A 22,154-nucleotide genomic window follows, 5' to 3' on the forward strand; every position below is an offset into this window, starting at 1 on the left:
TTAAAATGTATCCATTCACAAAAATCTCTTCTTGCAGCTCACTACAACACTGTGGGGTTTTTTTGTAATCCACAAATTTCATCTGTGTTTATCATGGAGTAATATTCACTGCCCCTTAAAGGATTCTCATATCTGCCCAGAAGGGACAATCGTCTGAATTGGCTCAGAAACAGAATTCTTCTTAGTATAATCAAGATAAAATAGCTCGATGCCACCTCCTAGTTTCTACAATAAAGAGAATGTTGGTTCCTTTAGTCTGACAACACAGGATAAGACTCTTGTAATTCTGAAAACAATGGTTACAAAAGCCACGATGCCCACTTCCCACTTGTTTAGGGATAGTCTTTCTTATCATCCAAAAATGTATTAGCCTAATATTTTAGATGAGAGGTTCTCAGTCTAAGGGCCATGGCTCCTGGGGGTTGCAGATAAGGGCAAGAGGGTAGTGACCACCATCCCCTTCAATGAATACTAAATGAGAGGGGGTTCTGGATAAATGGGAAGGCACGTCCCAGCGTGATCCCAATATGGGAAACCAGGTAATTGTATGGAAAAGGTTGAGAAGTACTGTTTTAGCAGTCATACCATAAGGTTAGAGTTACATAGTAATGAGACATTTATGAATATACACCTCTACCCCAAAATAACGCAACCCAATATAACATGAATTCGGATATAACGCAGTAAAGCAGCGCTCCCAGAGGGGGGGGGGGGGCTGCGCACTCCGGCAGATCAAAGCAAGTTCAATATAACGCGGTTTCACCTATAACGCAGTAAGATTTTTTGGCTCCCGAGGACAGCGTTATATCGGGGTAGAGGTGTAATAGAACCACACCAGTCTGGATTAATGACTTGTAGGACCATAATTACAGTATTTTGCTAAGTTGCTCTGTATTCTAAATATTATTACAGTACTATTTTAATAGAAGTAAAGAAATGTTGGTGAAGGAAGTCCTTGCTATATGTTGTTATTAAATATTTACTCAGTAGTGGAGGTAAAACTGCTGTTTTTTGTGAAAATTAGCAGGTTTGTGAATTAACAAAAAGAAAAGTAGCATCTTTCTAATGTATACAGTTATAAATTTACAGCAGCAGTCTAAGTTTAATGTATAAAAACTTAAAAGTATAAAGTAAATATACTGTAAATAAAAGCATCACATAAAAATATTCATATTATTAAAATCTTGAAACATACCTTTAAAGCAGCACAGTCTCTAATGTCATAGATATCTCTTTGGAAATCGTGTGACATAACAACAGTAGTTTCCTACAGAAAGGGGAGGGATGGCAGAATTGTGACTTCTTATTATTTGTATTGAAGTACTGCCTAGGGGCACATGATTTGGTCCCTTTGTGCTGGGCACTGTCCTAACACAGAATAAAAGGCTATACCTGCCCCAAACAGCTATCAATCTATGGCCCTGATTCTGCAAAGACATGTGTACATACAGTACTTAACTTTATACTAGAGGGCCGATTAATCGCAGTTAACTCACACAATTAGCTCAAAAAAATTAATCGTGATTAAAAAAATTAATTGCGATTAATCACAGTTTTAATCGCATTGTTAAATGATAGAATACCAACTGAAATTTATTAAATATTTTTGGATGTTTTTCTACATTTTCAAATATATTGATTTCAATTACAACACAGAATACAAAGTGTACACTGCTCACTTTATATTATTATTTTTTATTACAAATATTTGCACTGTAAAAACGATAAACATAAGAAATAGTATTTTGCAATTCACCTCATACAAGTACTGTAGTGTGATCTCTTTATTGTGAAAGTGCAACTTACAAATGTAGGGTTTTTTTTGTTACATAACTGCACTCAAAACCAAAACAATGCAAAACTTTAGAGCCTACAAGTCCACCAAGTCCTATGTCTCCTTCAGCAAATCATGAAGTGGGCTGTAGTCCACGAAAGCTTATGCTCTAATAAATTTGTTAGTCTCTAAGGTGCCACAAGTACTCCTGTTCTTCTTTTTAAGACAAAAAAGTTTGTTTATAATTATGGGAGATAATGCTGCTCACTTCTTATTTACATCACCAGAATGTGAGAACAGGCGTTCGCATGGCACTTTGGTAGCCAGCATTGCAAGGTATTTACATGACAGATGTGCTAAACATTCATATGCCCCTTCATGCTTCGGCCACCATTCCAGAGGACATGCTTACATGCTGATGAAGCTAGTTAGAAATATAATGTGTTAATTAAATTTGTGACTGAACTCCTTGGGGAAAACTGTATGTCTCTGGCTCTATTTTACCTGCATTCTGCCATATATATCATGTTATAGTAGTCTCTGATGATGACTCAGCACATGTTGTTCATTTTAAGAACACTTTCGCTGCAGATTTGACAAAAACGCAAAGAAGGTACCAACGTGAGATTTCTAAAGATAGCTACAGCACTCAACCCAAGGTTTAAGAATCTGAAGTGCTGTCCAAAATGAGAAGGACGAGGTGTGGAGCATGCTTTCAGAAGTCTTAAAAGAGCAACACTCGGATGCGAAAACTACAGAACCTGAACCACTGACTCAGATGATGAAAATGAACATGGGTTGGTCTGCACTGCTTTGGATTGTTATTGAGCAGAACCCATCATCAGCATGGACGCATGTCCTCTGGTATGGTGTTTGAAGCATGAAAGAACATATGAATCTTTAGCACATCTGGCATGTAAATATCTTGCGATGCCAGCTACAATATTGCCATGACAACACCTGTTCTCACTTTCAGGTGACATTTTGAATAAGACGCGGGCAGCATTATCTTCTGCAAATGTAAACAATCTTGTTTGTCTGAGCGATTGGCTGAACAAGAAATAGGAGTGAGTGGACTTGTAGGCTCTAAAGTTTGATACTGTTTTATTTTTGAATGCAGTTTTTTTTGTATATAATTTTACATTTGTAAGTTCAACTTTCATGATAAAGAGATCGCACTACAGTACTTATATCAGGTGAATTGAAAAATACGATTTCTTTTGTTTTTTACAGTGAAAATAGTTCTTAAAAATAAATATAAAGTGAGCACTGTACACTTTGTATTCTGTGTTGTAATTGAAATCAATATATTTGAAAATGTAGAAAAACATCCAAAGAAATATAAATGGTATTCTATTATTGTTTAACAGTGCGATTAACCGCGATTAATTTTTTTAATCACACGGTTAACCACAATTAATTTTTTTAGTTGCTTGACTGCCCTACTTTATACAGATAAACCAGCTTGAAAGTGAGATAGACATTTTCTGGAGAAGTCCAGACAAACCAAGGATATGGGGTTGAGAAACTGAAGTACATGTTGGGATATAAAGACACTTTGTTCTGTCCAGCAGCATTTGGATCCTTATTACATTTAAATATTTCGACAGAAATACAGTATAAAGGCAGATTATTATTTATGAGATTATTTTTAATTGAGAAACTCTTCTGAACGCAAAGTTTTACATAAGTGTTTTTCTATATTCTTCACGTGCCATAGAACAAGATTAATCTAAAATATCAGTCAGTTGATTATATTTTCAACCCAATCTAAATTCAAACAAATGTTAATATGGTAGTATTTTCTGGATGAAGATGAATGTAACTTACCGGATTGTTATCACTCCACTGCCAGGTTCCTAGAGAATCTGGATTCCTCTTATTAAGTCCCACCCAGACCCATCGGTCATTACTGTAAATATACATATAAATGAAAAACCTCAACACGAGTGTATGTTCATTCTAGCACATTAAATAAAAAGATGAATGAGTCATTTAAAAAGCCTTCCTTTAAATACCAAACTTTTGAGACAAGTACAAAAATACAAGTATAGCGTCTAATTCTGCAAACCATTCGCTTTGTCTAGGAAGCCCAGTATGAATTACTAGTATTGTATACCAGTTTAACCAGCCTCTGATAGTACGTATTAATTAAGGAAATATTAATTTGGAGTCCTGTTACCTGGGATATTTAAAACAAAAGTAGCATAGATGAAACAAGCTAAGAGAAAGGGGTTTGTGTTTTCTCTCTTCTCTTAGGTTCTGATTCAGCAAAGCACTTAGGCACATGTTTATTCCCCACTAAGTTCAATGAACTTACAAATGCAGGGCTGTCTTTTTTATTTTTGTTTTTCATTTTTTAGGAGCGGGGTAATTAAAACTTAAAATTCTCAGTTCCATTCCAAGAGAAAGGTTGTCACTATAAAAGGGGATTTCAATGCATATATTCAAAACTGCAGTAATACCATAGGTCTCTTTACTATTGATTGGGACTTTAAGGGCATTGTGACAGAGTGGGATATATCTGGGTCAGACTGTGAACTCCATTTGTATTGTAAGCTCCATTTTGGTGCATGTCCAGCCTTGCCAAAGCAAGGTTATCAAGTGTTCTAGTCAGTTACGCTGCCAAGGGAACAGCGCTTGATATCTTGATGACTTCTCAGAGATCATCCTTCAACAAGACAACAATCTAGGGCCACCGACTCTGTCTCTAAACTACCAGTCCATTCCCATGGGAAAATGGATGCTTTACACAGGACCCTGGAGGGGGAAGGGAAAAGCATCACAGTAGAGCACAAGGCAAAAAGGAAGAGAGACTTTATTTAAGGAGTGCTTTTCTGGCAAAGGATCTGTCCATCGCCACATGCAAAAAGACAGGGTTGGAGAGAGAGAGGAGGCAGGAGGGACTCTGCCTAGCCTGAAATGCTGACCATACCATGGACTCACAGAAGAGATGAGCTCAAACTAGGCAAGGCAGCATCTCAGGACTTTTAAAAAAAAATTATTTGCAAAGATCTGTATCTCTCGGGTGCTTTTTAAGAGGAAAGTGATGGTGATTAAAATTATTTTGCTAAGCCTGTGTTCCTTGCCTTACTGGCCTTGAACGGGTTAATGTAGAAGCCAGAGTGCCCAGCCTACCTGGAACTCTCAGGGAGCAGAAGTAAACAGCTGGGGGTTGGGAGATCTGAGGCACTGACTCCAGAGTCTGAGATGGCTGGACTGCTGAGTCCCATGTCCCAAGGAAGGGCTCAGACAAGAGGTATGAGTCTGAGAGTGTGCCCTAGAGACCCAGAGCTAGAAGCAGTGACTCAGCTCAGAAACACGTGGGACCTAGGCTAGAATTTGAGTCCATTTAAAATAGACTGCTGACTGTCTAGAAACGAAGTGGGACAATTTCCAAGACCATCCATTTCTATTTGTCCTCCAATTCTTTTTACGGAAATTCTTGGTCATATTTTTATTTAATTTATAGACATACACCAAATCCTTTGTTGACTTACAATCCATGTAGTCTACTGAAGTCAGTGAGGTCACTTTGGGTGTTAAGCTATCACAGAGTCTGGCCTATAGATGCAGATATTGTACGTAACTAGAGATTTTACAATTCTACATTCTAGATCATCATTTAGGGCCAAATCTTGGCTCTTACTCCAGTAACCAGATCTGCTGGGTGTAAGTCTAGGGGAAATGGCACTTAATGCACTGGAGAATGAGGGCCAGCAATTCCACACAGATAGGGCTGATCCAAAATTCTCTGAAGTCAGTGGGAAGACTCCTATTGACTTCAGATCCAAAAAAGGCATTATTCATTGTGTTTACTGGGATTTTTATTAGTAGGATAGAAGTTTTACTTTAAAAATATTCCTTTCATGGCAAATATTTTGCCCTGCTCTAACATTAACTGTCTTCATATACCAGTGTGATATAAACTTACCATGTTCAATATTTTCTGCTCTTCTATAGTGATAGGAATTAAATTTGTACAAGTGTAGACTCTAAAGAACTTAGAATGCCCTGTATCACTCCCCAGCAAACCACTCAGAAACAGGTATTTACATCTAACAGCTGAATTGCTTCTGACATTCTGCTTTTAGGATTTTATTCTTCTACAATTGTCCATCCCTGCACAGTTAATCAAGCACTGCTTAACTCTGTCTCTCTCTGAGACACAACCCAAAGCTTAGAGTGGCATAAGGAATCACCACAGACACACATACTGACTAATGACCCTAAAACACTTATTTCAGAAGGCTTTGCAATAATTACTTGAGGGAACAGAGCAATTTTCAAAATCTTTGAACTTTGATGCTCCCACCTATTTTTTAAACAGATGTCAGGTCAAGAGTTTCCCCAATTTATTTCCCAATTTGTAATAATTTACCTGATTATGTAATAAGACTTTTCAGCTGATGTGGCACTTATAATATCAATTCATAGTTTGGCTTCTTTGTGAGAGATCCAACATAATCACGAGACTTATTCAGCAACTGATCCACTATTTTTGATAGCACTCAAGCTCAAGTAAAGTCTTTTAGTACCCTACGTTGAGTGCACTATCACTTCACCACGGAGTAATTTTAGAAGGCATCCCAGGCCAAAGTATCGCTGGAATACAGCTGTTAATTAAGACTCCATCTGCACTGCAGCTATGATGGTATCAGGGAACCTTGTTACAACACTGTTGTCCCCTGCTCCAGTTACAACATGGTTAAAAGTTGTATTGTAGATTGCACCTAAATATGTTCTAGTTTAAAACCTTGAGTAGTCTAGGTTTTGGGGTGGTTACAGTTAGATCATAATATAGTGTTGTAGCACAGATGGAACCTAAAATGGATTCAATCTATGCTTTACCATGGACTCAAATTTGATTGAATGTAAAGGATTGTAAGTCTCCATCATCTGCTGTTTCTGTGCTGAAGGCTTTCCATTCAGATGAGGTGTACTCACACAGAATTAGAACTTGGTAAACGCTACTAAGGGTACGTCTTCACTACCTGCCGGATCGGCGGGTAGTAATCTATTTTGTGGGGATCGATATATCGCGTCTCGTTAAGACGCAATATATCGATCCCCGAACACGCTCCCTGTCGACTCCAGAACTCCACCAGAGCGAGCGGCGGTAGCGCAGTCGATGGGGGAGCCGTGGCTGTCGATCCCGCGCCATGTGGACCCCAGGTAATTCGATCTAAGATACTTCGACTTCAGCTACGCTATTCGCGTAGCTGAAATTCCGTATCTTAGATCGATCTTCCTCCTAGTGTAGACCAGCCCTCAGTGTGGTATGGCCTTTTTTACTACTTGATGTAAATACTATATGGATCACTGACAATACTGCAACAGAGGTAGGTATTTTGCACCTTTCAAAGATTGTTCTGAAAGGAAAAAAATAGTAACTCAGGAAATAAAAGTTCTAAATGCTTGAAAAGGGATTTTTGTCCCTTAATCTTAGCCATATGTCAGCTCAGATACAGGATTCAAAGCATGAGTGACGTCACCTGTTAATTTAACCTATAACATAAGCTAGAAATTAAAAGAGAGGGGAAAACTAACAAAAATGGCTTTGGCCCATTTGGGCCAGAGCCACAACTCTGTTACCTGAAAAAGTTTATGATCAGTTCTTAAAAGCTATTTCAGAACATGGTGACTTCCTCGGTTCAGATGGGGACTAATGGTACTACCTGGAAACTGTGGGTGTGTTTTGAGGTCTAGAGTCTTACGGTTGGGTAGAAGTCTGGGAACACCTCATTTGGACCTATATCTCCTCTTCCTGGATGAAAAGGTAATAAAGGGGAAGGCAGAACCTGCTCCTTAGCCTTCATCATTCCACTGCACGGGTGCCTGCTCAAGCGGGGCTGGTGATAATGCTGATCAGCTAGGGGCCAAGGCTACCCTTTCTTACAAGACACTCTGAAATCTATGGGAACAACAGAGACCCAATCCTCAGAACTCAGCCTATCACTGCTCCTCCTTCCAAGGTCTCCTGAAGCCATGTAAGCATGGCTTTTGTCCATACCTTGCTGCCATCACCCAATAATGCTCTTTCCAAAGTGTGGAAAAGCTGCCTCAGGGGAGTTAATGTCCTCAGCCCAGCAGCAAGTTATGATGATTTTTGTACTTTAACTTATGCTGCCTGAAAAGTGCACATGCTGTGTTAGTGGATGTTTGAATCTTTCCCTGACCATGCCCTGAGCTCTGTGGAGCCCTTTTTTTGACACAAAGTACAGGAGTAGAATTATAGGAGAAGAATACCACAGGTAGTTGGTCTTCCTTTCATACCCTACCATAGCTGAAAGTACCACACAACACTTCGGAGGTGGATGTTTAATACAATTGTATTGTTCTAGTAAAGTCATCTATTTTGCTAGATATTTTGATTGCTATGGAAAAATAAAATACGGAAATTGAAACCAATCAATATTGGCCCATAAAAGTAATCTTATATCCCTTGATGAACTGATGCATATAAAAATATAAAATCCTGGAATGTGGGAAGTTTGATCAAAACTGCCTAACAGAATTGAGTGAATAACTGATTTTTTGGTTTGGTGGCCAAAATTGAATTTTTTTGTTTTTTCTCACAGACAAAAAACTGACAAAAAATTGTTTAGGTCAAACAAATCAACATGGTCTAAACAAAACTAGCTCTTAATTGAAATGTCAACATAGTCTGTTTAGACAATGTCAAAATGAGCTGCTTTGATTTTTTTAAAATAATGAATCCTCATTTTTTATTCATCCAAAACTGCATTTTTCAGCAAATTCATTATTTGCCAGAAATGTTGCCCAGTTCTACCACTAATCTTAAGAATTATTTTGAAAAATGTACACCCTGCTGACACTGGCTGCATTACCACGTAATCTGAACATTTTTTTAAGATCCGTTTTAAAAACATCTGTTTTAGAACCTAGGAACAGGGTCCTTATAGTTGATCTAGTCAATATCTCTTGAACTAGTTCAGTTGTTTCTTGCAAACCCACATACATATTAATAGAACTTTCCAGATTCAAATCAAATGATGAAGCAGATTTGTGTACATAGTACATGTGAAGGCAAACTGGAAGCAGTAAATTGGTTCCTTTCCAATTGGTATAGCATTTTTAAATTAAGAGACATAACCAAACCCAAACTGCCACTTCCTATAACACCTCCAGAACTCCACTTCATTGCTAAGTATAAAACTGAAAAAACACTCACACACAATACTTTCATTGCTTTGAAATTTGCTCAACTGGATCTGCTACACCCATCGTTCAAACTAGCTACCACTAGACACTAGACAGCAAGTGTGAAAAACTGGGACGAGGGTGAGGGGTAATAGGTGCCTATAGAAGAAAAAGCCCTAAATATCGGAACTGTCCCTATAAAATAGGGACATGTGGTCACCCTAGCTACCACATTCGTGGTACAGCAAAGAAATTTTAGTCCTGATTTCATTTAGGCAGGAAAAGGATGGCATGCTGTACTTTACACTAACAGATACTTGGCATAATCAGAACTCTTCTGCGTCTTCTTTGCCTCCAAGGTAAAAATCTGAGAAAACAGCAAGCTGGACTAAGTTAGCTACTCTTTCTCTATTGCCAAATGGAGAAGAAAACTCTCTTTTGCTAACATTTGAAAACGCCTAACAATGAGTCATGGGAGGGAAGGATGAGGGAAGATGCAGAGGTGCTGCTTCTTCCATGAGCTAAAATTATTCTACTGTATTACCAGTTTTGGGCAGAGAATGTGACTAAATAAATCCAGGGAAGACATACTATAAACTGTGCAGTACTGCACCCTGACAATCATCCAGGGTTTTGTTGCTGAAACAATTTGCTGTTTGTTTTCTACTCTCATTTCCCCAAATATCTTATCTTGTTTTAAGAAAGTCTACATATCTCCCCGATCTCTGAAATCACTAGCTCTACATAATTAAAAAATGCAAAGCACAGTGTAAACTAATAGCACCGTGCAAATGTATTTAAAGAATAATAATTTTAATGTGCCAGTCTCCGGAGGCAATATTAACCATGTAACATCTCTTTAGTGGAAGTTAATGATCTCAAGACATAAGTGATTCACTCCCGCACTCTCACCAACATTCTCTCCATGTTTTGGGCTATTGTTGTGTGCATTCTGTTATTGCTGCTGTTTGATTACACAGTCAGTTTATACTGTGCTTACTGTATTAGGGCCAATTTAAATTCCACTGTGGTCAAGTAAAAGACCCTAAATGACTTCAAGTGGGATATCCAAGACAGGAGTAAACAAATGCCTTAAATCACGAAAGAGTCTTATAACCAGTGTTGTATCATTGGATATGACAGCTGGCAAGGCATGACTGGGGTTATGGAATGAAAGACTACGTGCAGTCAGATCCACTGAAATCGATCTGGAACCCCACGAGGGCCGATACAGACCGGTCAACGTGGATGTGCCTGAACTGTCTGTGCATACAAACTGGCAGATCAAACACTAATGTGATCAAATGGGGCTACTCTAATTACATGAGGTGAGGTGCACACCATGGAGCACCTGCTCATTTGCCAACTCTTTGGGAAGATCTGTACAAAGTAGGACCTCACTGCAGTGATGGTTCTGGAAAACCATCTAGTTTGTGACAAGGATACAAGGGGGAGGAGGAGGAGGAAAAGAGGAGGGAAATGGATTCAGCCCTTACTCTGTCGAGTGACGTTTGAGGTTCCTTACATATGACATATGCAATATCTCACATTATAACATTGCCAGAATCTTTAGAAATTGTAAATCTTCATCTCCTGACTTCTAACAAAATAAACATGGCCATTAGTTGTAATTAATATTGGATAGGTATTGGCAAGCTGTAAAGCAGTGCCACCTACCTCTGCTCAGTGGGGAAACAAAATATAATGATTCCTTAAACATATTTCATAGTGAATTGGGTACAGAAAAACATAACTTATATTTGGCAACATGACTGAGTAAAATTAGAATAGATTTACTACATCTACATACAACAAAGTTGCATAGTATATTTTATTTGAGGGACATTAGTAAGTCACCTTAATAAAGAAGTTACAAGTGCCTTTTTCTGGGCTATTCAATCTATGTATTGAGTATGTGGGTTTGTTGTTGTCTTGTATTAGTGCAAACAATGGCTGGGTCCTTTTCATAATTCGTGGATTTCCAAACAAAACAAATTGGATATTCAGTTATGCCAATCTTCAGCCACTGACTTTCAATGTTTAAAACGTATTACAAGAGACTGTACATTGGGAGCTATTAAATGCTCTTGCTTTAGTTTGTGGATAAAAATGTAAAAAGTTAAGTGAGGCTGGCTGCAACAACAAATTTAAGCTGGCAAGGGTTCTGCAAGGCTAAACTGTCAATCAAAAACCTTATTACACATGGATCTGACATCATACCCATGCATAACAAGGCTTTTCAGAGACAGCTTCTTTGACAAAAATCCAAGACTCACAATTTATGTAGCATTTAATTTCTTGATACCAGAGAACTCAACATACTCATCTAATGTCTGTACAGTGTTATCCCCGTTATGCCAAATAGAATCTGTGCCAACCAGATTGCTAGATAGCACAGTATTCATTGATTAAATTAATTAAAAAATAGAACTTTTATTTAGGCAGAGAGCATCTTGTGCACAAAAATAAAGCTCACTTTAAAAAATTTAATAATCAGCCATTCCTAGAGTAAGTTTTTTCTTCAAGTCAACCGGAATATAGCAGTCAAGAACACAGAGCAACTGTCACTATACCAAAATTCAGCAGAAAGAAGCAATCATTTTACTGTAACAATGTAGATTTAAAGTCATTGTAAAGAGAAGATGGAAAGCAAACATCTCTGCTTTGCCTCTTTATTCCTGTAGCACCAAGAAAACTTTGGCCAACTTGTGTTCCCTTTAACACTATCCAGAGAAGCGGTATTATGTTCAGCAGATTGACTGTCATGGGCTCTTCTTAGAGTAGTTAATAATTGCCTAAGCTGTCTCTGAGATGTTTCTAATGGGCAAGCCCCTGGACTTGAGTCCAATGAAGTTTTGGATCTATACTTACTACAGGACTACCCCATGTACTGGGGACATAAGAGACACAAAGGGTGACATCCTGATCCTACTGAAGTCAATGGGTGTTTTGCCCTTGACTTCAATGGGACCAGGATTTCATCCAAAATCTTGTCATCAACACGACAACAAAAATGATGATAATGAAAACATATTACTGCCTCATTTTTTAAAAAGTCACCCATTCCATTCTAGTGGGAAAGCAGAATTTTACAAGGTTGATTTAACTAATAGAATCTCTACTGCTTTGCAATAAGAAGTAAATAAATGGGTGCAGAGACAGATGAACTATCATGCAAAGAAGAGGCAATCAAATATGCAACAAAACAATTAAGGCTATTGCTATTATACAACACACATATACAGGAAAAATACAATTTTCTACTTCATTAAGAGCTTTTCAAAGTGCTGCATTGTCTCCTTCTTGACTATCTAGTGACATACACTTTAGGGACATGTCTAAGATGAATGGTGTAAGTGATCCAGGACAGTCCTAAAAAGTAATTAGTTCTTCATTGGAATGACTTATTTGGAAAAAAGATTTATAACTGTCATAAAACTAAAGTCATCTGGAATCAAGCCTGTTTCTTTTAAGGCTAAATTTGGCCAATTGTTAGAGCTTTCAATTTCATTTCTGAGGAGACTTTGACTGGTTGAAGATTTTCTCTTGATGAATAATCTGGGTTGAAACATAGCCTAAAACAAAATCAGATTTCATATACTAAATCAGAAACTTCAGGATTCTCATTTACAAAGGTAAAAACTTCACCATCTATCACAGTTATTCAAATGACAAATACACAAAACATGCAGCGTTTCTCAGATGTAAACACGGGGTTAGACTCCAATCTCAGCAGTGTGTAACTGAAATCACCATATCATCATTACATTTCTAGATTGTTACCTGATAATGTCTCTTAGTATATAATGGAGTTCCTTCATTTCTGCAGTATCACTGAAACTAGGAAGATGACCTCCTAGTGCTTCACAGAATCGTTCTGCCTCTTCCCATGTCCTGGTTCTCAGCAATCTTTCACTATGAAAGAACTTCACAAAAAAACAAAGTGACAGCATGATTCAGTGACAGCATTGTTTAGTCGCTGTTATTCTACTCAAATGTGGGCATTATTTGTAGGAACAAATTATTTCTTTCCAGGGGAAGAAAGTGGAGAGCTTGATTTAAATTTTTTTTTTAAATCATTCTTTTTCCCCAGTTTTATTTGCAGGAATGGCTGGATTCTCTGGATTTTTAGTCCAATTTTTGTTGGTCTACACTCAGCTCGACGGTATTTCTCCTCTTGTCTGTATGTACCACAATAATTTTTGAAAACGGCATCTGGTAAATTCCAAAATGCCAAGGAATGTTCTGCCAAGGACAGAACTGTATGGATTTTAGTGAAAATCTAAAAAGCCTGATTTTCACTAAAACCAGGCCAACAGAATGCCCATTTTGTGCTACTGGCAGAGGAAGCTCTCAGACATCCTCAGACATGTGCTGCCTACACATATCACAGGCAGCAATGCACCAGAGCATTGCACATTTCCTTGTTTATGTAAGCCAACCTATATTCCCAAGTTCATCCCTTACTCGCACCACAATGGCCAGCCCACTCCCACTTAGGCCCTCAGCCCCACTCTGGTCAGCTGGGCTCCTCCCCTGCCCCCCACTCTCACCAACCCCTCCTCCCAGCTCTATCCAACCTCCCAGCAGGGACTCCATTCGCACGTAAAAAGTTGGATACCCAAAGCTCAGCCTACCTGAGCAACAAAATGTGTGATCTCTAGTTTACTATCTGTCCAAAGTTTGTACTGCATCCCAAACACTGAATCCAGAAATTAGGAGGTATAAATCAAATAAGCCATTCATTTTAATGGGATTTGATTCTAAGCAATTCCATTAGGATTTTTAAATGGAAAAAAAAAGTGTGCTTCTAAATTCAAGATCAGTGAAGCCATTCCAGCCAACAGCTAATTGACTCAGAAAGCTATCTTAAAATAGCAAATACAACTTCAAAATTTGGCTATACTCTTTAGTGGATGAGATCGACATATTCCTGTAGCCATCCAGAATTAAAAGTCAAATGTCCCCATTTATGGCCTCTGACGGTACACAAGGGGATGTGAGAGGAGAGAAGCTGCAAGGTGCCAAGTGCCTTCTTTGTGCCTTTGTACAACAGCCAGACACAGTCAGGCTGGAGGGAAGACATTCCTTATTAGTGCCACCAACAGCACTAGCCTCCTGAAAGGAGACAAGGTGATGGCAGAGCTGTGCCTCAACCTTCCTTTCACTGGTCAGCAGTGTTGGCCTGGCATGGAGGGGAGTGCATGCTGCACCTTTCAAAGGATGGTAGAGTTGCTGCTCCAGTGTGCATTGCCTAAGAGCCTTTGGAGGAATTCTGCCTGAGTCAGCAAGAATTCTTCCTTGGGCTCCCAGTGCAGTATGGCCTCTCTGAAACTCCCCACAGCGCAGCTTAAAGCCACAAACTGGCCATTAACATGTATATACAGACGGCTGCAAGAGAGTGCCAGAATAAATAAGGCATTTAATAGGAAAAATGTATTACCTTATAGCAGGCAAGGCCTGATCCATTTTGCCATCCAGGAGGACAAGGGTCAGTTGGCTTAGGAAGTACTTCTGGCTGCCTGGGAGGCCCAGTATAGTTCTTGCAGATAGATAAGGCTGTAAAGGTTTTACAGTCCTTGGCCTCCCATTTTCCAAGAGATTTCCCACTTGACATTGCTACACATCCTCCAGGAAATGCTAAGATTTTAACAAACAAAGACAACATTTAAAATCTCCTTGCTGGTTTTCAGAAAGTCCACAGGTTTTTGAATTACAGTCGTGCCATTCTTGTGAGACTATAAATGCACTTTATCACAATTATTTATTTTAGTTTTCTTAACTGTTAAAGATTTTACCTGGCTGTAAGGAATTCCAGTTTGCATACATCACAGCTTCATTTTTTCTTCCATCTGCATCACCCCAAGTATACCTTCCTGACCGGTTGATATCTTGCAAGCCTGTCCAGAAATATTTTTCTTTTCCTTTACTGTATTTTCCAATCAAACTGTTTATAAATTCTTGCTCAAACCTGTAATAGTCACAATTTATTTCAAAAAGATATTAAAAGGACATCTGTAACTATCAAATCAATTTGAAAATGAAGGGATATTCTCTTCTCTATGCAGATGGGTAAGTCCAAATGGTTATAAGAGGCGATTGATGCATTCTGTACATTAAGAGAATTTAATTTCTAAATATGCACGTTTGAATTGCCTACAAAATACTAACAGCTGATAATAGCTAGGCAGGTGGTAAGCTGAGACTACTGCCTACCATGCATATCATTCTTGTTTTAATGTTACTTTGTCCTCCCACCACCAACTGTTGTTGTGTCACATAAACCTAGCTTATGAGCTCTTTAGGGTAGGAATTGTCTTATTACTTGTCTGTACTGTGCTTACCACCACAGTCCTTGATTGGAGCCTCTAGGATCTACTGTAGTACAAATAAATAAATAATAAAAGATACAGGGCTGTACCTGTTCATTATTGTAAGATTGCACTGAGCTCCAAACGATACTTTACTGTTATGAATCTTGTAACAGAAGTCTCCATGTCTCTTCCATCCCTAAAAGTTTAGAGAATGAAACATTTATATTTTTATAGGCAAGTTCTGACAGTATAGTCCAACCTACTTCCCAAAAAGAAAGCATTACACCATTGTTTGGTGTCCAGGCACAGACATGCTACTACGAATAAAACCCAAGATCAGGGTATTACAGAATTTTCACCCTCTCAGCCAGGGAAGAAAGAACATGTAAAGGAGTGACACACCATGGGCTCTATCCGACATCAAATATCCTTACTTTGAGTAAGGGCCACAGGATCAAGCCCTAGACCTATAGTGTTTGGGGAAACAAGGCAAAAGAAAATACAACACTATGTGTGCAAAACTGTACAGGAAGAGCACTGTGATTGTTGCTTGTCAAAAGTCAATACTAGAGTGAAATTCTGGCCCCACTAAGTAAATGGGAGTTTTGCCACTGACTTTAATGAGCTCAAGATTTTAAAAATGTTTATTTTAAAAATGCAATGAATAATATCAATTTAGGAACATAACTGGAATAGTGATTTAGAGGGGAATAGCCTGTTCAGGAATGTAGGTAGGGAAAAAAGGGAAGAGGTGTTGCATGATGCATCAAAATGTATTCACTTGTTCTGAGATCTGGAAGTAGCTGTGAGGCACACCATTTGAAAGTCTCGGGGTGAAAATGGTTTTAATTGAATTAAACAAACAAACCAACCCAAAGGGAATTAATGAAAACACAGCTATTAAAATTAGGGTTTGTAAAATCTATTTTTTAAAAGAAAGTAATACAATATTACAGCTTACATGTTGGGAATAAACTGCTTGCCAGCATCCCAATATACTTCTCAGTAAACAGAGGGTATGACTTTTAAAAGACAATCCCTACCAAGTGAAGAGAATTTTAAATTAAGTCAATTTTTGGGTCTAAACTACTTGTTTGTATCTTTATAAAGCTAGGACAATCCAATGTTTGATAAATTCTTTTAAAAATTAGAACTCCAAAAGTAGAGGAAATAAAAGTAATTTTATGTAGGCAGCATTTTTACACTGAAGTAAGGTAAAAGAATCACACATTTTTTAAATAATTGGCATTATGAATTATTACCTCTTTCAGGAAACAATGTTTATCAGATGTTTCATTCAAAACCTCTCCTTTTTTCATGCACACATATTTCAGTTTCTCTTCACAAGATTTGACTCTCCACCGACCCAACTATTAGAAAGGAGGAAAAAAATGGGATTTAAAAACCCCTCAAAACTTTCAAATTTGAACTTATTTCCATCTATACTTTAGTTTAAAATCATTGCTGTGATGTAGACATAAGCCAATTTAAGTTGTGGGGACTCCTCCAGGCTGAATCAGCATTTCCTGGCTCTTGCTCTTTAAGGATTAACGATTCTCCTGGCTACTGGCCCTATAAAAAGCCTGATTAATTATGCCTGCTTAAGAGACCTTTGTCTGCAGGGTGTCCTGCTATCTCCTGCCAGTGTTATCTTTTGCTCTCCTCAGCTGTCCTTTACCAAAGCATTACATGGATACCTCATTTTCTTCTTAATTGATCAGGGCCTGCGATGACCCTCTTGAAGACACCAACTCTGCTGGTCACAGCAGTACTTAATAGCTCCCCCAGGTTCACCAGATCTTTCCCTCCAAATACAAACCCAAACTGCCCTAAACTGCACTTTCAACATGCATTGCATTGTTACATCAACAGACAATGATGTTTCATCATGATGCAATACTGCCCAAACATACAAGATCACGTAAAATTCCACTGTCATCATTTTAAAAGTACATATAAAAGCCTTAATGGAGAAACCCTGAAATTCAAAGTTTGCTCAAACAACTGGTTCGGATATGTATGCAGAAATCCGGATGCTATCTAAATCAATGACACCTCCAGCCAAGCCCTGAAGCCCTCCTCCATACTACCTCTCTCTCCCCAAAACATTCCATTGCTCCCTCTCATATGTCTCCTTGGGGAAGGCCTGCTACCCTCTTCTGTGTATTTGCAGAATAGCTAGTAAGTCTTCTCCAGGGGAATAGCCCTGGCCAGCTCCCCACTCTGGCATCTTTGTGCTGTTATCAAGATCTCTCTCCCCTCCAGTCCCCTTTACTACCCTCCAAGAGCCATGGTCTCTCTCCTTCACTCCACACTCCAGGTGTCTCATTACCCCTTCTCAGAAGGGAGGGCCTAAATTGCTCATAGTGCCTCAAGCCTCTAGGGTTTGATTCAGGCTGGCTCCTCGTCTCTATAGCTCTGCCTACATCCCCCTTGGCTCTCTGTCTCCCGTACATAACAAGGAGCTGGTAAGTGGTAACTCAGAAGGCAGAGCAAGATTGTAAAGAACAACATGGAGCAGCAGGAGAAACAACTACCTGCCCCTCAACAGCAGCCAAAGCAGCAGCTGCTAGTGGCAGAATCTGAGAACTGCAAACAATTTTTTTCATTCCCTTGAAGCCCATGACACACACAGGGAAACCAGGGTACACGGTATGCAAACTTTGGATAAAATAATTTCAAGCAATTTCTTTTTTTTTTAAATAGTGTCAAATAGTTATTTCTGAAACAAAGAGATTTGCTTTCATTATCCCTATATTTCTGTATCTATCAAAGATGATTCAGTTGTATTTGGGGTTTTTTGCTCTCAGCCTTCACACATACACCACATAACACTGCATCTACTATGACTGAAAGAGCATTGAGTTCTTACCTTTCCTGAATAGGACACACAGTTAGGAGTGCTGTTAAAAGGAATTTTTGGTTCATTCTGATCCCAGTAAGTGAAAACCACTTTGGACCCATCTGACCACGTAAAGAACGCTGGAGTATCCTCATTCATGAAACCCATCCATATTTCCTCTTTAGTTTCTAAAGTTAAAATGGGGATGAGAATATAACTTTAGTTTAGTAAGTAAGATAATTGCAAATGAAAATGAAACCAACAAATGTAAGATTTAACAGCATGCAAAATACTATGAGCCTCCCAAAACCTGCCACGTCTCAGAATGCACTGCATTATTCTCAAATACCCATTCTCACAATGCGATCAGGGATCTGAGACTGGCACAAAGCATTTTTTACCATCCAGTTTTTTATTATTACGTATGAATATACGTAACTGCTTTTTTTGTGATGCTTACATGTACCAGCAAAATTACCACTAATCCAAAAAGAGAAAGAATCCTCAGTTTTAGGCAGCAGCAATGGAGAATAGGCAGACAAGTTCAATGACCAATAGCAAGTAATAACTCAAGTAACTGTATAGATTTGAATGAAGAACTATCACCATTCTGTTTAAAACATAATACAAAAAACACAAAGTAAAATAAAAATAAGCATAACCCTACCAATATAAATCAGAGTAAACAACCCTAAAAAACTTTGGAGAAAAAATATAGTTTCCTCAAGAGAGGTTGATCTTCTTGGGTCAGTTCCTCAGCTAATGTGAATCAGTTTACTACCCTGAAATCAATGTACTAATACTACTGGAGTCAATGGAGGTACACCGATGTAGACATGCTGAGGATCTGGCCTTGTATCTCTCTATCTAAACGGCTGATTCATTAATTTCTGGCCTCATAGAGCTATTGTTAATTTTGTTAATATTGTTAACTATCCAAACTTACCATTATGAAGCTTTGTAACAACCAGCTCGACATCTGCTAAAGAATGTATGCTGATGAGGTCACTTTTCTTTTCTCTGCATGACTGATTTGCCATATTCCAGGAAGCTTGGTTATTCATCAGCATATAACACAAACCACTGTATGGAAGCCAGCCTGAATCACATTGAGTCTCCAAGTACCTCCAAACATCTGAGAATGAACAGAATGTGGATTACATGCCATGTGAGTTACACAGATTATTGTATAAACTGAAAGTTGTTAAATGTTTTCTTGCAGAATCTTAAAGCTTCCAAAACAGAGGAATTATAATGTATTCACTCAGCAGGTAACTGTTAATATTTCCTCTTTCTCTGGCTCCAATCTCAATGTCCCACATTGTACCCTCTGATTCAGTGAGAAGAGGGGACCATTTTAAAAAGTAGCTACCCCAACTATGTCAAATGGAAGGAGAATTCTACTTCTGTGATACTGTTCAAGTTCTCTTCCCAAAGTACAGAAATCGCTCTAACAGGAAGCGCACAGAAAATGCTTCAGTCTCTATCAGCATTTCTGTATGTCTCACACTTATTACAAACATCACTGACTTAAAGTAAAATGGAGAGAGGTAACGTTAATAAAAACAAGTAACATGGCTCTTACAACGTTGGAACCTAAGCCAAGGGTCAAAGAGAAACATGTGGGGCTTGCATCTATCCAGCTGGTTTAGGAGGGGAGAAAGCCGTAACAGTGATTAGTAATATTTATGGGTGGTCAGGAAGGGGCAAAGAAAACACAGCTAGTTGCAACGGAAAGTAAAAGTTATCCATTACCCTAACTGTGATGTAAGTGAAAGGTATTTGTCAGAGAAACAACGACCACTGCCACATCTTCCCCTGAAACTGCATTAGAACACACTAGGGTGACCAGATAGCAAATGTGAAAAATCGGGATGGGGGCAGGGGGGTAATAGAAGCCTATATAAGAAAAAGACCCAAAAATCAGGACTGTCCCTATAAAATCGGGACATCTGGTCACCCTAGAACACACAGCCAAAGCAGCTAAAAAACAAAGCTCCAGTACTTCATTGTTAGCGGCCAGTATATCACTCCCTCAGCTTCAGCAGCTTGATTTAGAAGGAATGCATGTCAAGTATATAATATTATTTATATGTATTGTGGTATCACTGAATGGCCTCATTCAAGATTAATGCGGTGAAAACACAAAAATTCCCAGTCTCAGCCCTGAAGAACCTACTATCTTTTTCTCCCAAGTAGGTTTCCTGTAAATAGTCTCAACCTCCAATGAGGTTCAGCCTAACTGATTTAAAACACAGCTTAAAACATAAATACATTTGAAGTAATCACAAGTTGTATGGTGGAATATTACCGTAGGTAAACTTACTATTTCATACAGCCTGTCAGGCCTTTCCTAGAAGCCTACTGAATGTTTACAGCACTACACAAATTATTTTATAAAACAGAAGAGAAGACATAGACCCTGGCTCAAAGAGTTTCTATACTAACTCATACAAAACCAAGCAAGGAGACACAGTTAGGTATGGGAGGTGTGCGGACATAACTGGTAATGAGGTTAGTGTCGGAACAACACTTAGCTCTTCTCTAGTTTACATGGTCAAAACACTGTACAAACATTAACTACCTCTCAGCACACCCCTCTGCAGAAGTATCAGAGAGGTAAAGATTATACAGTGGGTCAGACACCAACTCAGGAGTTCCTGGCTTCCAATTCTGGGCTTGATATAAAGCCAATGGAGTCAATGAAAAGATTCCCATTGAGTTGAATGGGCTTTGAATCAGGTTCCCTATGCTCAATCCACCTAAAACACACATCTTGTCAATAAAGGCAAGCTTTGTGAGGGAAATGGGTTTTCAGAAGAATTTGAATGAGCAAGAGGATAGGAACTTCCAAACATTGGGTACAGCATGAAAGAAGCCACAAGCTGAAAATATGATAAAGAAAGCAGTATGGAGGAGGCAACTGGGAAGCACTCAGGGAATGTTTGAGAAAGCAGGAGGAAATGGGAGATGAGGGTGAGGGAAGATCCTGCACTGTCTTGAAACGGAAGGCAAAAAGTTTGAGTTTGATGTAGGAAAAGAAGGGACTCAGTGCAAAGGGATTTTGGGGAGGGAGGCTGATGTGGTCAGAGTGAGGAGAGGACCACTACTTTAACACTGGCAGGTGACTACAGCAGGAGTGGGCATTACCCTCATATCACTATATATTGACCAGAAACGCAGATGCATAGAGCTGGATTACCTGGTAATTCTGATTTTGTATTGTTAAGTGGCTTCTTGCAGACATATGGAAGTGGAGTCTCACAGTGGTAACTCTGCCATTGACCTGAGGCAGCATTCATCGCCACACAACTTGACCCATCCAAAGGCGACACATTTTGCATGTCTTTGGGAGAGAAAGAACTATATGTAAGAGTGCAGATTTATATAAAGTGAAGGTGATTATTGCTTCTTTTGTCTCACACTTTTTGATTCAATAATAATACTCTGTACTTCTGTAGTTTCTTCCATCTGAGGATCATAATGCACTTTACAATCTTTGGCCTAAGGAACTTGTTTTACGGTAGGTCACATAGGAAGCCTTCTGAAAGAACCAGGAATAGAGCCAAGGAATCCTCATTCCTAGTCCTGTACTTTAACCACAAGATCTAGCAGAATATTCTATCTAAACTACAATTAACACAAGGAAAATTTAAGCTATTACATAAACCAACAGATAAAAGGAAATGAATTAATGAAATAATTGTAAGTAAAAGTCAACTCTTAGATGTTCTTGTGTATATTTAGAGGTAGCTCAGTTACAAATACCTGCTCTTACGATCATTTCAATTGGAATCAGTTTCAATTGGAAACTACCAATATACTGTTTACCAAAACAGAAAGTCTGTATTAATACAGGAGTACTTGTGGCACCTGAAGGTGCCACAAGTACTCCTGTTCTTTTTGCGGATACAGACTAACACGGCTGCTACTCTGAAACCTGTATTAATACAGTAAGCACAGTAAAAGCAAAACGAAAGAATAGTGACTACATTTGCCACAGAAATCATTTGGTAATAGGCACTGCTTTATGTTTTATCATCAAGTTTTTCTGTCTTTA

At 38.6% G+C, this 22,154-nt stretch overlaps 1 protein-coding gene across 1 annotated transcript in view; it reads right to left on the minus strand.

The window, feature by feature from the left end:
- LY75 (lymphocyte antigen 75) overlaps window positions 1-22,154 on the minus strand; it is a 73,404-nt gene that overhangs the window by 37,655 nt on the left and 13,595 nt on the right. Inside the window, exons 6-15 of the mRNA XM_005309418.5 lie at window positions 21,297-21,440; window positions 19,041-19,229; window positions 18,125-18,282; window positions 16,515-16,622; window positions 15,360-15,448; window positions 14,737-14,909; window positions 14,382-14,578; window positions 12,722-12,864; window positions 3,605-3,686; window positions 1,196-1,267 (exon numbers count right to left, since the gene is read on the minus strand). Coding sequence (XP_005309475.4) covers window positions 1,196-1,267; window positions 3,605-3,686; window positions 12,722-12,864; window positions 14,382-14,578; window positions 14,737-14,909; window positions 15,360-15,448; window positions 16,515-16,622; window positions 18,125-18,282; window positions 19,041-19,229; window positions 21,297-21,440 — 1,355 coding nt within the window. The remainder of the gene's footprint in view (window positions 1-1,195; window positions 1,268-3,604; window positions 3,687-12,721; window positions 12,865-14,381; window positions 14,579-14,736; window positions 14,910-15,359; window positions 15,449-16,514; window positions 16,623-18,124; window positions 18,283-19,040; window positions 19,230-21,296; window positions 21,441-22,154) is intronic.

The sequence above is a fragment of the Chrysemys picta genome, chromosome 11 (genome assembly GCF_011386835.1).
Source record: "Chrysemys picta bellii isolate R12L10 chromosome 11, ASM1138683v2, whole genome shotgun sequence".
Lineage (NCBI taxonomy): Eukaryota > Metazoa > Chordata > Testudines > Emydidae > Chrysemys > Chrysemys picta.